Here is a 13,088-nt window from a genome sequence, read left to right as displayed (position 1 = left end):
TTTCCAACCTAAGCTACTCTATGATTCTAATTGAGGTCATTTTTCTTCCACACCTTTGTTTGCTCAATTAAGGTAATAGGTAATTTAAGAATTACTGATGCAGGCTAGATATATGCAGTTTGTTGTGCTGCCAATTAGCTGTTGGGTTCAAATGTCTCCAGCAATAAGACAGAATTGATAGCTGGTGTCTTACTGGATACGTTCTTAAATCCAATGCAGAACAGCTCCTTGGAGTTCACTCTATACCTAATTTTCTCTTTTATTGCTTGAATTCTTAAATAAAAGAATTAAGAAAATCAAGCAAACAGCCCAAAAGCACAAACCACTGAGGGCAGCCTGCTGGAATCTTTGCTTACTGCTAGATTACTATCTTTATTTTTATCATTTTCAAGCCAAAATGCAAAGCTGCTTTTTGGAAATGCAAGAATTGCTTTCAGTGCTTCCCAAACTTGCTCTTCCTTTTTTTTTTTTCCTCCCTGCCAAATACACGCATAAACAAATAAAGCCAGAGGAATGCTGCCCAAAACAGCGTCCAGCACAGCAATCAGAGAACAGAGCGATGTCTGCTTCCTAGAACGGGGGCAGAACTAAGAGCTCTATTTATATCGTGGGCACACGGCCAGATGGTTTGAAAGAGTGCTTCCATTATTTCAGGAAGCTAATGTGGCATCTGGAACTGGAGCGCTCCAAACGTGGAGCATTCCCAAAGCTGTCGTGGGCAATGCAGTGAAATTGCAGCGAAATTGCAGCGCTCCTATGAAAAAAAGAAACGTAAAGCGTGGATTTTTCTTTTAGCTCAATCATTGGGTGTGAAATTGAATTGAGAAGTCTCCAAAGTAGATTAAATCACCCCCTTGGCATTGCCACGGGAACAGTTTATTTCATCTTGAAGGCGCCTTTGGTTTCCAGATCAGTGGAGCTGAGCGGGAGGAACGTGCGTCACTTTGAGGTAAACAGGGATGTGAGGTGGTTAAAAACAGAAAAGGCAACGCAGCAAAATCCTGTGCCTCTGACATTTGTCTGCCACTTCTGCAACGCGACTGCTGCTTCCATGAAGCTGTGGGGCAGATATTATCGCTGTCCCTTTCGCTGTGCCGATGAGTTGGAAGTGCAGTGTGAATGTGTTTGGTTCAGTTGATTTGGAGAGGCAGGGTTGTCTCGTTCTGCTCACCAGGAGCTGTGCAGTGCTGCTGTTCCTTGCCAGGCTGCCCTGACACGGGAAGATGTGCTCCTGCTGCCCCAGCACCAGCATGAGGTGGAACTCTCCAGCTTCTTCAGCCTGACATTTCCTGCCTGGTAGTTTGTCAGCACCATCTTTGGGGAGATGCCGAATTGCACATGTTCGTATCACACTGTGTGATGTCTTACGTCTTCCCAAAGTCCCTTTCCAAAGCAAGACACCGAATGTGTAAGCAGAAAGCCTGCTGTGTTAGCTGGGGTTGGATGATCCCAGGAGGTCCTTTCCCACCCCTACAGTTCTGCAAACCTCTTAACTAGTCCTTTTGGCATTAGAATGCTCTGACATGCAGTGAGGGAGCCCTGAATGCAGCCTTCAGGATGTTCCAGTGCTACATAACGTCCTCCAACGCAGCACTCATCTAACACAGCAACACACACGTGAGGGCATGCACAGACTGGGGCTTCCTGCAACGTGCTTTGCAGCTGGTGTGTGTTCTGGCTACGACTGGTTCACTGCAAAGAGCACAGCAGTAAGGTCACTCATTAGGTGGAATACAAAACGTGTGTTCTTTCTTATCCCATAGCAAGACCTGAAGGCATTGAGATCCTCTGCAACATTAGTAGGATTGCAGCAGTACAAACAAATCAGTCCTGATTTAACCTAAGATTTATCGTTTGTTGGTTGTTTTATTTGTTTGTTTGCTTTGTTTCTAACTTCCCCTTCCCACAGTGCAGCCTTGGCTGTTCTGGCTTCACTTCATCTGTACTGCTTCACTTCATCTTTGGCTCACCATTCACCTGACCTCCACCCCTCTGCAGAAGGGCGAGCACAGAGCTACAGGCTGTATGAAGGGGTAGGAGACTTGTGTCTGTGTGTTGGTGTACTGGTTGCTTGTGCAGTTTTGCAAGATTTGAGCACTGAGTTTAAAATAAATAACAATATTGGATTACGAGGAATCCATTTTGATAACAGCAGAAACTTTCTGCAGGGTCGGGCAGCAGTGCCAGTCTGAGTGCTGTACGTGGTAACACTCCGTCCTGTCGGTGAGGGAAGCAGGACGACCTCACACTTTTGCCTATAGCTTCCTCTGGTGGGAGGTGAAATGGAAAGCTGGGGTGTGGACACATCTGCCTTAAGGTGATCTCTACATGATTAATAACCCTTTTATTCCCCATGTCATTTCTTAAAGGGATAAGGATGAGACCACACTGAAAGGTGTACTTTTTTAGAACCAGAAAACACAACTGTTGATGAGGCTGCTGCTCACACTGGCTGCTTGCAGGAGCTCTTGCCATTTAATGTGTTTTCACCCTTCACTTGAGTTGTATCAGACTGCTTCCCTGCCTTCTGTGACTCATGAAATAACTGTTCGAAGCTCCTGAAGTGAAGTGAATTCTTGGCAGCTCTGTTGAGACCAATTTTAGAAATGAGTCCCTTCTTATGGGCTTCAGAAAATAAAGGTATATTGCTGTTCCCTAATCTTTTCTTCCTACCTTTTCATGAAAGTAATTAGCCTTCTTTGAATGCCTCTAGGCCATTGGCATTTTCACATTTTACAGACCTAATGCTGAATAACTTTCTGAATTTGAGCCCGAGTCTTTTAATTGGTGGTCTTTGTTTCGTACCAGCACTGTTGGCTATTTTAATGCGGTTTGTTTCCATCCCTTCACCATTTCTGATTTTCTCAGATACGACATGTTTCTGCTGCATCTTATTCTTTGTATCCCAAGCAGAGATCACCCATCTTTGCCTCCTGCCACAGGCTCACCATCCTGCAGTCGCTCTCCCAGCTGGCCTCCATCTTCCTTGGTCTCAGGACAAGAGCCTCCACAACCACATCAGCCCATTTCAGTGCCCTTTAAGTGGCACCAGCATATCTCAATGGTGAAATTACTTCCAGTTGTTGGAAATGGTGTCTTATATTATGGTATATGATCCTAGAAAATGGGATGTATGTTGTATCAAAGTGACATATAGTATTATTTAAGTGTTCTGCATCAGTGACTGTCTTGTCCCTCTGGGCTGAGCCAGCCCACCCGTCCTAGGTGCTGTGAACTGGGAATTGCTTCGTTCGTAGGGTGGCTTTGTTTGTAGACTGAAAGAGCACAGCCTTTGCACAGCCTGTCCAATTTCATCTTCCATCTTGAGCCATCAAGAGATGTGCAGTGTTAGCACTGCTGTGGCTATGTGGAGACAGAAGGCATTGAGTTCTGAGAGATTGGTTTCTTCTGGGGAAACTGATATCAAGTACAGAATTCAGGAGAAACATATTTTGTTCTTGTAAGTTATGTCTTGGTTGTTATACAAGATCAGTTACTTGGATTGGCCAAGTGGCCAGCAGGGACAGGGAGGTGATTGTCCCCCTCTGCTCGGCTCTTGTGAGGCCCCATCTGCAGTGCTGCATCCAGGCCTGGGGCTCCCAGCACAGGAAGGACGTGGAGCTCTTGGAGCGGGGCCAGAGGAGGGCACTGAGATGTCAGAGGGCTGGAGCAGCTCTGCTGTGAGGAAAGGCTGAGGGAACTGGGCTTGTATGGCTTGGAGAAGAGAAGGCTGTGGGGAGACCTCAGTGTGGCCTTCAGTACTTGAAGGGAGCGGATAAACAGGAGAGGGAATGGCTGTTTGTGAGGGTGCATGGTGATAGGACAAGGGGGAAGGGCTTTAAAGTGAGACAGGGGAGGTTTAGGTTGGATATGAGGAGGAAGTTTTTCAGCCAGAGGGTGGTGAGGCACTGGAACAGGTTGCCCAAGGAGGCTGTGGATGCCCCATCCCTGCAGGCATTCAAGGCCAGGCTGGATGTGGCTCTGGGCAGCCTGGGCTGCTGGTTGGCGACCTGCACACAGCAGGGGGTTGGAGCTGGATGAGCACTGTGGGCCTTTGCAACCCAGGCCATTCTATGGTTCTGCGATTCTTTTTTATGTAATGAACATGAAGAATGGAAGTAATTGAAAAATGTTTGCCTTGTTTGCCTACAGAACTCTAGGAACAAGGATCAGACTGAAGTTTTCAATCACAGCCACCTCCTAAATCCAATGTGTAACAGCGGTGATAATGAGTGCAAACACGCTGAACAATAACGTGCCATTTGTGTGCTGAGTTCTAGGGCTCCAATCCAAGGTGCACTGATGTCTGTGGAAAGACTTCCATTGATTTGAATTAGGCCTTGGCTTCTGTTCTGAATGAGCACAATAGCAGTGGAGCTATTCATGAAAGGAATGTTTGGAAATAAATCACAGGGCTGTAGAGCTGGAAGGAACTTGCTGTGGCAGAGCCCCATTCTAATTCTAATTCTAATTCAGGCAGCCATGTTTTCCAGTACTTTGTCACAGTCCCTTACACAATCTAACCAGATTCAGTCCTAGAAATATCTTTTGCTGCTGCTGCTGTAATTGGAAGGCCATTTCTGAGCCATTATCCTGATGTTTGCAACCTTTCTGCCTGCTTTATGCCAACACAGCCTTTCATTTCAGTACTTGTTCTTTGCCCTCTGCGCCATTCTGGTAAATTGCTGATGACGGTCAGGTCTCCTCTCAGGATTTGCTTTGCTAAATAAGCCAAGCCTTTTAATTTCTTATTCAGTGAGTTGCTCTTTTAACTTAGTAGCCTTTATCTGAACCTATTCCCATTTGGCTTAACCCTTCTGGGACTCAGGCAACAAAAGCTGTAATTTTAATGAGGTGTAATGGCTTTGTGTAAAGCTGTTTCACTCACTTCCTACTCCAGTACAGCAATAGCACTACTTCCACTTGGATGTTCTTGTATTATTTTTTTCAAGAAGTTTAGAAAGTGTACTGGAAGTTCAGAGACTTCTTAAAAGCCTTTTAACAATCCTGGATCCTAAGAGCACTTTAAAAGTCTTGGATTGAGATGATTGTTGGCCTTGAATTATTTATCCACCAAACTTGAAAGGGAGAGAATTTGCTTAAGTCTTTAAAGCATATGTGGTACATTTTCTTATAGATCAGGATGGCTCTGAAAGACTTTTATCCAAATAAGCACCCTGAGCAGATATAAGAAGTCACAGGCCATAGCAATTAAGGCATAAGACATTTCCTGGGAATTAATATCAAGCTGGGAGGAGCTGGGATGGCTCAAGATGCAGCTGAGGCCCATTAGCTGCCGCTGATGATTAATGACCTCTGCTGAGGTCATTATTATTATCAGCTGAAAATGTGCAAAAACCTCAGACGTGTGGATCTTTTTAATGTGCTGTGCAGTTTCAGTGGGTGCAGGAGATGTGCCTGCACTGTGGGTAGGCTGCTCTGTGTTAATAGCAAATAGAGGGCTTGAGTCTCTCCTCCCTCCCTGGTGTTTTTGGGCCTGTTAATCAAAATGAGATCTCTAAAGCTGTACCAATATTGAACTGAAAAGCAAGCAGAATAAAGTCCACAGTGCTTTAATGTTCTCCCAGTGTTACTTGGTGTCTGGTCCTTAATCAGCTTGATTTGGAGGTGCTCCCATCTGTCTCTTGTGGTGCCTGATGGATCTCAGTGTTGTTCAGAATGCTGTGCCCAGAACATTGGCTCTGCTCACTGCCCTTGGCCCACATTTGAGACCACAGAATCATAGGATGGCTTGGGTTGGAGGGGACCTTAAAGCTCCCCAATCTCACCCTGCCATAGGCTGGCTGCTCAGGGCCCAGTGCAAGGAAGCACTGCTGTGCTGGTAAAGGGAAAATAGTTTTCCTACTTTGTTCAGTTGCAATGGAGAGATATTTCCCTAGTTCATGTTTTTCTCATTGTTGACCTGTGGTTAAGCAGAGCTGCTGCAGGGGGCAAGGAAATGTTCTCCTTGCTGCTTACTTTTAGCTAGTGTGACTGCTGTTGTAGTGCACTGGTTGTCTCCTGTGTGTGTTTGCATGTGTTTGTTTCCTTTAAGGTGCTGTAAAATGGACGAACCAACACTACTTAAGAAGGGTGAAACAGACAGAATAGGCAGCTTTCAGATGTAAGCTTTAATTAGCTTCTCACTGCTACTAATTATGTAGATGATGCAGAGCTTGCAGGCTTCTGCACACACTGGTCTCCTGTTCCCTGGGTCCTTCACCTTTGTGACCAAAGCTCCCAGCATGGCAGGGCTGAGGGCTGCTGCTCTGGGCTGATCTTGAGACAAATGCCACTCGAGGTAGACTTCAGCTCAGGAAAATCGAATTGTGCAAAACTGAAAGAAAAAAGCAGCAAAACAACCCATGTCAAACCAAGGTGTGAAATGGTGGCGGTTTGAATGGTAGGTGATAGGACTAGACCTGCTTGTGCAAACCTATCAGCTTCCTGTTGTTTGTGGCATTACTGTGTGCCTTCATTCACCCTCAGCCAAACCACCGAGCGCTTTGTTTCCTCCCAGCTATCCTCTGTGGTGAGAGGAAGAGGTGAGTGAGGTCAGGCAAAATGAAATGAAAATCATGAAAGCTTAATAGACCACGGGGAGCTTCTTTTGAAGGGATGCCAGAGATGGAATATCAGCTCTGGGGAAGAAGACCACAGAGTTGGCAGTGAATGAGAGGAGATCTGGTACATGCACATCAGTTTCATGCTCCTTGCTGTGATCTGCTCTCCTGGTTAACTCGTCAGACAACATACTGTGCTGACATGGGGCTCCCACCGCTCTGTTAGTGTCCCAGGTACAGCTTCACAGCTCCAGATACGTTTTCCTAACGCATTTTGGGCTCTTGGTCCTGCTTGGAAGATTAACAGATGAGAACAGTATCAATAGATCAGATGACATAAATTGAGTTTTCTGCTCATTTCTAGTTCTGTCCATCTCAGACCTCCCTACGCAACGCTAAAATCTTCATATTTATGTCAGGTGCTTTTGAACACACTGTTCTGTAGCTAAACATTCTTAAGCCTGAAGTTGGACCCTAGAACAGGTCACTATTTTCAGTTTTATCTAATTATTTTTCCTGCTGCTGCAGTGACTTCTGAGGAATAGGTGCATCTGTGCTCTAAGTAGTTAAATGATAGAACATCCAGAAAAACATAATACACCTGGAGAGGCTGTGGATGCCCCATCCATCCCTGGAGGTGTTCAAGGCCAGGTTGGATGGGGCCCTGGGCAGCCTGGGCTGCTATGAAATGTGAGGTTGGTGGCCCTGCATGTGGTGGGGGGTTGGAGCTTCGTGATCCTTGAGGTCCCTTCCAACCCTGGCCATTCTATGGTTCTATGATTCGCAGTGCCAGCAGCATAGATTTGGAAGTGACCCTCAGTTACAGCAGGCCTGACTTTGTCTGCTGACCCTGCTGTTACTCAGTCCCAGTGAGATCACATTGCCTGGCACTTCCACTTGGATGTCCATTGCAGCTTTGTTTGGGAAGTTGCTGTGCTATCACAGTTTTGCTCAACACTCACAAGAGGTTTAATTGCTGGTGGGCTCTCCATTTGAAGCCTCCTTCCCCCAGTATTTTCCAGATTTTGTCACTGTCAGACCAGTGCTTTCTATAGCTTCTTCTTGCGCAGCCTTTACTCCTCAGTGGGCAGCCACCCCCCAGGAGCACTGCTGCCTAAACAGCTGTCACCGAGTTCCAGCTCGTGATTTAGCACAGACTGATGCCACCCAACACAAACTTAATCTTCAGCATTATTTCTTTTTCACTTGCAGGAAAAATTTGAAGGCCTGTTCCGTGCCTACGACGACTGTGTGACATTCCAGCTGTTTAAGAGCTTCAGACGCGTGCGGATAAATTTTAGTAGTCCCAAATCAGCTGCTCGTGCCAGAATAGAGCTGCATGAAACACAGTTCAGAGGAAAGAAGTTAAAGTTGTATTTTGCGCAGGTAATGAAATCTATCTACTTCTGTGTGTGTGGCCTTTATAGAGATACTGTCCAATAAAGCTGAATCAAAACAAGAGATGTTTCTCCCTTGCCCAGTATTTCTGCTAAAGCATTACTCAAACATCGTTATGTTGCCTGAGCTGTGCCAGCCCAGTTGGTCTGCAGTTAACTGAAAAGATCACTTGGAGCACAGGTTGCTCATTCAATGCACAATGCCACAGCTCAGAACTGATGTACAATATTTGATGCATGCTGTGGGTAACACTCTAACCATAATGGTTCATGAAAGAAGAAGGTCCAAAGAGCAGAACCTTGAGCCACAGTTAGGCAGAAGTAAGGAGAAAGTCTTACTGAATGTGAATTTTTATTAAAAACAAACAAACAAAACAACCCAACAACAAAAAAACCCCACCCCAATCCAACAACAAAATAAAAACCTCCTTAATTTGAAGTGAAAGGGAGAAAGGAGGGAGAGAGCAGTGTCCCAGCCTGGGGACATGATTGGATCCATCTAATGGAAGTGGGAGGGGAAGGTTCCATTCTTCTTGGCCACGGGAGAGGAGCCCAGATCTCCCAGCTGGGACACAGAAGGGTGACGGAGGTTGAGCATCCTGAGCTGAGAATCTCTTCTAAACATATGTTAACATATGGCCTCTGTGGTTTGTGGGATACTGACTAGTGCCTAGAAGTAATCACGTGTGCTTCGAGCTGCCAGGTTAGTCCTTCAGAGCTTCTAGGATCTGTTTTGAAGATCTTAATTAAAACTAAGAGGCAGATAAATTCCTGAATCTCTAAACTGAGGCAGGATAAGTGCTGATCTGAGCCTTGGCTGAAGCAGAACCTTCTTAGGAAGGTGGGAAACTACAGCTGTAAAAAGCCCAGTGTTCACAGTGGGTTGGGTGAGTTCAGAGGATCTTACAGTTGGATGCAGGTGTTGAAAATCTATCTCAATCCCCTTTTACATGCCTTAATCTCCTAGATGTGGCTCAGAATTTATTTCTGAAAGATTTCAAAACCTGCTGGTAGGCAGGCAGGAGTTATTTCACTCCAACTGGACGATCAAGAAGTTAACAGGAAGATAACTCAAGAAAAACAAAATCATGCATAATAGTGACTACTCTCCATGTCTAAACTGGTTTCCTGCAAAGCCATTTAGAAGCCATCTTCTCTATGTTCTCCAGTGCATGTGATCTCAGAGCTTATTAGTTGTGTCCAGGGAATGAATAACTGGAAGCAGCACAGTGTCTGGAGCAGCGTGTGTTTGTATGGACCTGAGCCAGAACAAATAAGCACTTCCAGAACTAGAAGTACTGGGGAGCGTGGAGTGGAGCAGCACAAAATCCATTCACATGTAGCAGGGTGTTCATCTTGAACTTGCTTTCATGTGAATCCAGAGTATTGCTTCTGAGTTGATTATGAAGTTGCTCAGCTATGGCTGTAGCTGTGGTGTAATTCATTTATGCCAAAGCTTCTTTAATAACACCCCCCAAAGAAAAGCAAGAATCAAACTAGATAATTTAAGATGGATGGAAATAAAATGAGTATAATGATTTGCAAATGACTGAGGAACATGATAGATTCCTTTATCACTCCATCTCCATATACCAAATCTTCGGAAAGTTTTCTGAACTTACGGACAAGGCCTTGGTGCAGGAATTGGTGGTTTCTCATCTGTATCTGCTTTTAGTTAGGACCTTAAACCAGCAGAGCTCTGTTGAGCTTCACGAGTCTCTGAACTTAGCAGCTGTGGAAACAGAAAAAGCTTTGCACTTATCCTCAGAGGACACATACAGGAGGCACAAACAGTGCAGCTCTGCTCACATAACAGCCCCCCACAGCCTATCTACTGCAGGGGAACCATCTGTAAGGGTGAGAGCAGATCCATCTGCAGGCCTCGTCTGCTGAGACGGATGCTGAAACCCCGCCTGGGTGGCACTTGGGATTGGAAGTGTATGGTTTGAGTAATCGTTCCATGTCCCCATCCTAAACTAAACAGTGTATTTGTTATGCTTTAAAGATTCAGACCTCTGAGACAGATGGAGACAAGCTTCATTTGGCTCCGCCACAGCCTGCAAAACAGTTTCTCATCTCGCCTCCAGCCTCCCCACCTGTAGGGTGGCAGCCCATAGACGATGCAACACCTGTCATCAACTACGACCTCCTTTATGCAGTTTCTAAGCTAGGACCAGGTAAGCCTGTGGTCCTTCTGTGAAAATCTGTTGGAAAAAGCAAATGAGAAATAGCAGCATAGAGAATAACTAGAGGCAGTTGGGATAAAACCTGTAAGTTGTGTTACAGCTTTGGAGTTAAGCTGATTTGGGCCAACTGGTTCTTTGCTTAACGTGTTGTTTGAATAGCAGATGGAAGCTTGCTTGCACAGTTTATTCTTGTGCTTGCTTTTATGTTTAGATGAGACAACTGATGGTTTGTGCAGGGGTTGAACAAACGCTTGTCTGTTAACCTGAAGAGAATTTGCTTTAAATCACACTTGCTCAGTAGTGCTTTCCAACATGCAAACTCCTTCAATGATTTAAGCATCACTGCATGTCCAACAGAGTGGAGAATGTCTCATGTTAACAAGTTTGATGACAGAGGACCACCATTCCCCTGTCCCTGCAGGAATGCTCTGTCAGGACTGCTCGTTTTCTGTTGAAAATGTTATGCAGAAGGAATGTGATTTAGGTGTAGTCTCTAAAAAGTGAAATAGGTATGAATGGATAATGCAGACAGATTTATTCTGTCTTCCCGTCTTCACCAGCTGATAAGGTGTGAAGCTGGTTGGGATCTTTGAAAGGTGCTGTGACTTTAGAAAATGCTTACCTGATGAAGCTTGAACTTTTCACAGGAGATATTTACTTTTCAATTTAATTACCAAGTCTTTATGGAGAGCTTTCTTCGAGTGCTGTTAGAGCATCCCTTTTACAATTCTTAAAATGGAAAATGTTCAAGTTCCAGCCCTAAGAAATATCATTTAGAAATTAGTCTAATTTACCTTCATAACCTATAAGGAAAAATGGCATGCTGAATTACCTTCATGTGGAAGTAGAATAGAACCATACAGTCACCAAGGTCAGAAAAGACCTCCAAGGTCATCCAGCCCAACCATCCTCCTCCCACCAATGCTTCCACCAACCCACGTCCCTCAGTGCCATTTCTCCATGGCTCTGGAGCATCTCCAGAATTGTTGACCCACCCCCTCCTTGGCAGCCCGTGCCAGTGCACTTTAGATCAAATCTAACAACAGTTTTTATGGGCTGGGGAGAAGAGCTCATGAAGATTTGGTTGAGTTCAGTTTTGAATTCCTTGTGGGATATGAAAGTTATCCTTGCAGCTCTACTGCTGCTGCTTTCTTGTTGTGAGAGCAGCCACCCGCTGCAGGCACCTCATCCCTGAGCTCAGTGTTACTGCCTGGCTGGCAGTGTACCAGGGCTGTGGGGTGCAGGGAGCTGCTTCTGGGTCAGCAGGCTCGCAGGACCACCCGGCTTTGTTTTCCCATGGGATCTCTCCCAGGGGGACAGCATGTATCCAAGGGGAGATTCCTGCATTTTATTTCCTTTTGGTTGGAAGACCACTGACAAGGGCTGGCAGGTCTAACTCTTAGTCCTATGTGGCAGATGATTACTCCCAGAATTGATGCTCTGCCACTAAACTGCTGAACAAAAGGAAAACAAGAACTCCTTTTTTTTCCTTTGATGCAGCAGTGTTATAAATAGAAACATGAAAACGAATCCCCTCGTTATCTGGACAATAAATCAATCCCTGTTCTAGAGCAGTGGGATGTGAAATATCCCTCATTGCTCCACTCTCTGTGTGAAGGTCAGATCCAGCCTTATTGAAGGAGCCTGCAGGGAGCAGCAGCAGAAGTCACTGTGTGCTCTTCTTCCTATTTTTAGCTCTTGGGAGAGAGATCAATTCTAGTTAACTGCAGTGGTGGCTCTAAAATAGCTTTGCAGGTCTCAGTTGTGTGTTCACTATGTTGAGCATTTCACCGAAAAACAAATCCCAGCAAAGCTTTTCTCAGGATCACATTGCTGGAGCTCGCAGCTGGACGGCAGGCAGTGCTGTGCTCCTCTCAGCACTTACACTTACTTTTCATTCCAGCAGCACAATGAAAAGTCTAACTATGCCTTAACTAGCAAAAAGGACTCATTGTTTCTATAAGCCAGAGCCAGAATTCTGTGACTCTGACTTGTGAGGAATATTACATTAACTACATTGATTTAAATACACTGATTACTGGGCAGCCTGGGCTGCTGGTTGGCGACCCTGCACATAGCAGGGGGTTGAAACTGGATGAGCATTGTGGGCCTTTGCAACCCAGGCCATTCTAGGATTCTGTGATTTTATGATTTGGTAAAAACTAATACCCGAGGACAGAAAAACTCAATTAAGCATGTAAATAATGAACAGCTTCCAGCAGTGTGCTCTTGCAGATTGGAAATTAAATGGTATCTTGGGCTCCATCAGAAGAGGGGTGGCCAGCAGGAACAGGGAGGTGATTGTCCCTCTCTGCTCTGCCCTCGTGGGGCCCCATTTGAAGTACTGTGTCCAGGTCTGGGGACCCCAGTACAAGAAAGAGAGGGAGCTGTTGGAGAGGGTCCTGAGGAGCCACGAAGATGATCAGAGGGCTGCAGCACCTCCACTATAAAGACAGGCTGAGGGAGCTGGGCTTGTTCAGCATGGAGAAAAGAAGGCTGCGGGGTGAATCATTGCAGCCTTCAGTACCGAAAGGGAGCCTGCAAACAGGAGGGGAGTCAGCTCTTGGAAAGGGGAGAAAAAGCAGGACAAGGGGAAATGGTTTGAAGCTGAGGGAGGGCAGATTTCAGTTGGATGTCAGGGGGAAGTTGTTTGCTGTGAGAGTGGTGAGGTGCTGGAACAGCTGCCCAGAGAGGCTGTGGATGCCCCGTCCATCCCTGGAGGTGTTCAAGGCCAGGTTGGATGGGGCCCTGGGCAGCCTGGGCTGCTGTGAAATGTGGAGGTTGGTGGCCCTGCATGTGGCAGGGGGTTGGAGCTTCGTGATCCTTGAGGTCCCTTCCAACCCAAGCCATTCTGTGATTCTGTGATTCTTTATGTGCCTTTATGTGCATGTGAGTCATGCTTGTTTACCTTGCTGGGAAAGTAAGACACAGCACTGGGACCC

The 13,088-nt window shown here is 45.8% G+C and overlaps 1 protein-coding gene across 3 annotated transcripts in view; it reads left to right on the top strand.

The window, feature by feature from the left end:
* The window catches only part of RCAN2 (regulator of calcineurin 2), an 80,773-nt gene that overhangs the window by 59,695 nt on the left and 7,990 nt on the right, over positions 1-13,088 (top strand). For all 3 annotated transcript variants that reach the window (XM_031604935.2, XM_031604936.2, XM_090136664.1), the window contains 2 exons: positions 7,776-7,949; positions 9,966-10,137. In XM_031604935.2, coding sequence (XP_031460795.1) covers positions 7,776-7,949; positions 9,966-10,137 — 346 coding nt within the window. The remainder of the gene's footprint in view (positions 1-7,775; positions 7,950-9,965; positions 10,138-13,088) is intronic.

This window comes from Phasianus colchicus, chromosome 2, assembly GCF_987193195.1.
Source record: "Phasianus colchicus chromosome 2, bPhaCol1.hap1.1, whole genome shotgun sequence".
Classification (NCBI taxonomy): Eukaryota; Metazoa; Chordata; class Aves; order Galliformes; family Phasianidae; genus Phasianus; species Phasianus colchicus.
This window is presented reverse-complemented; position numbering and strand designations above follow the sequence as displayed.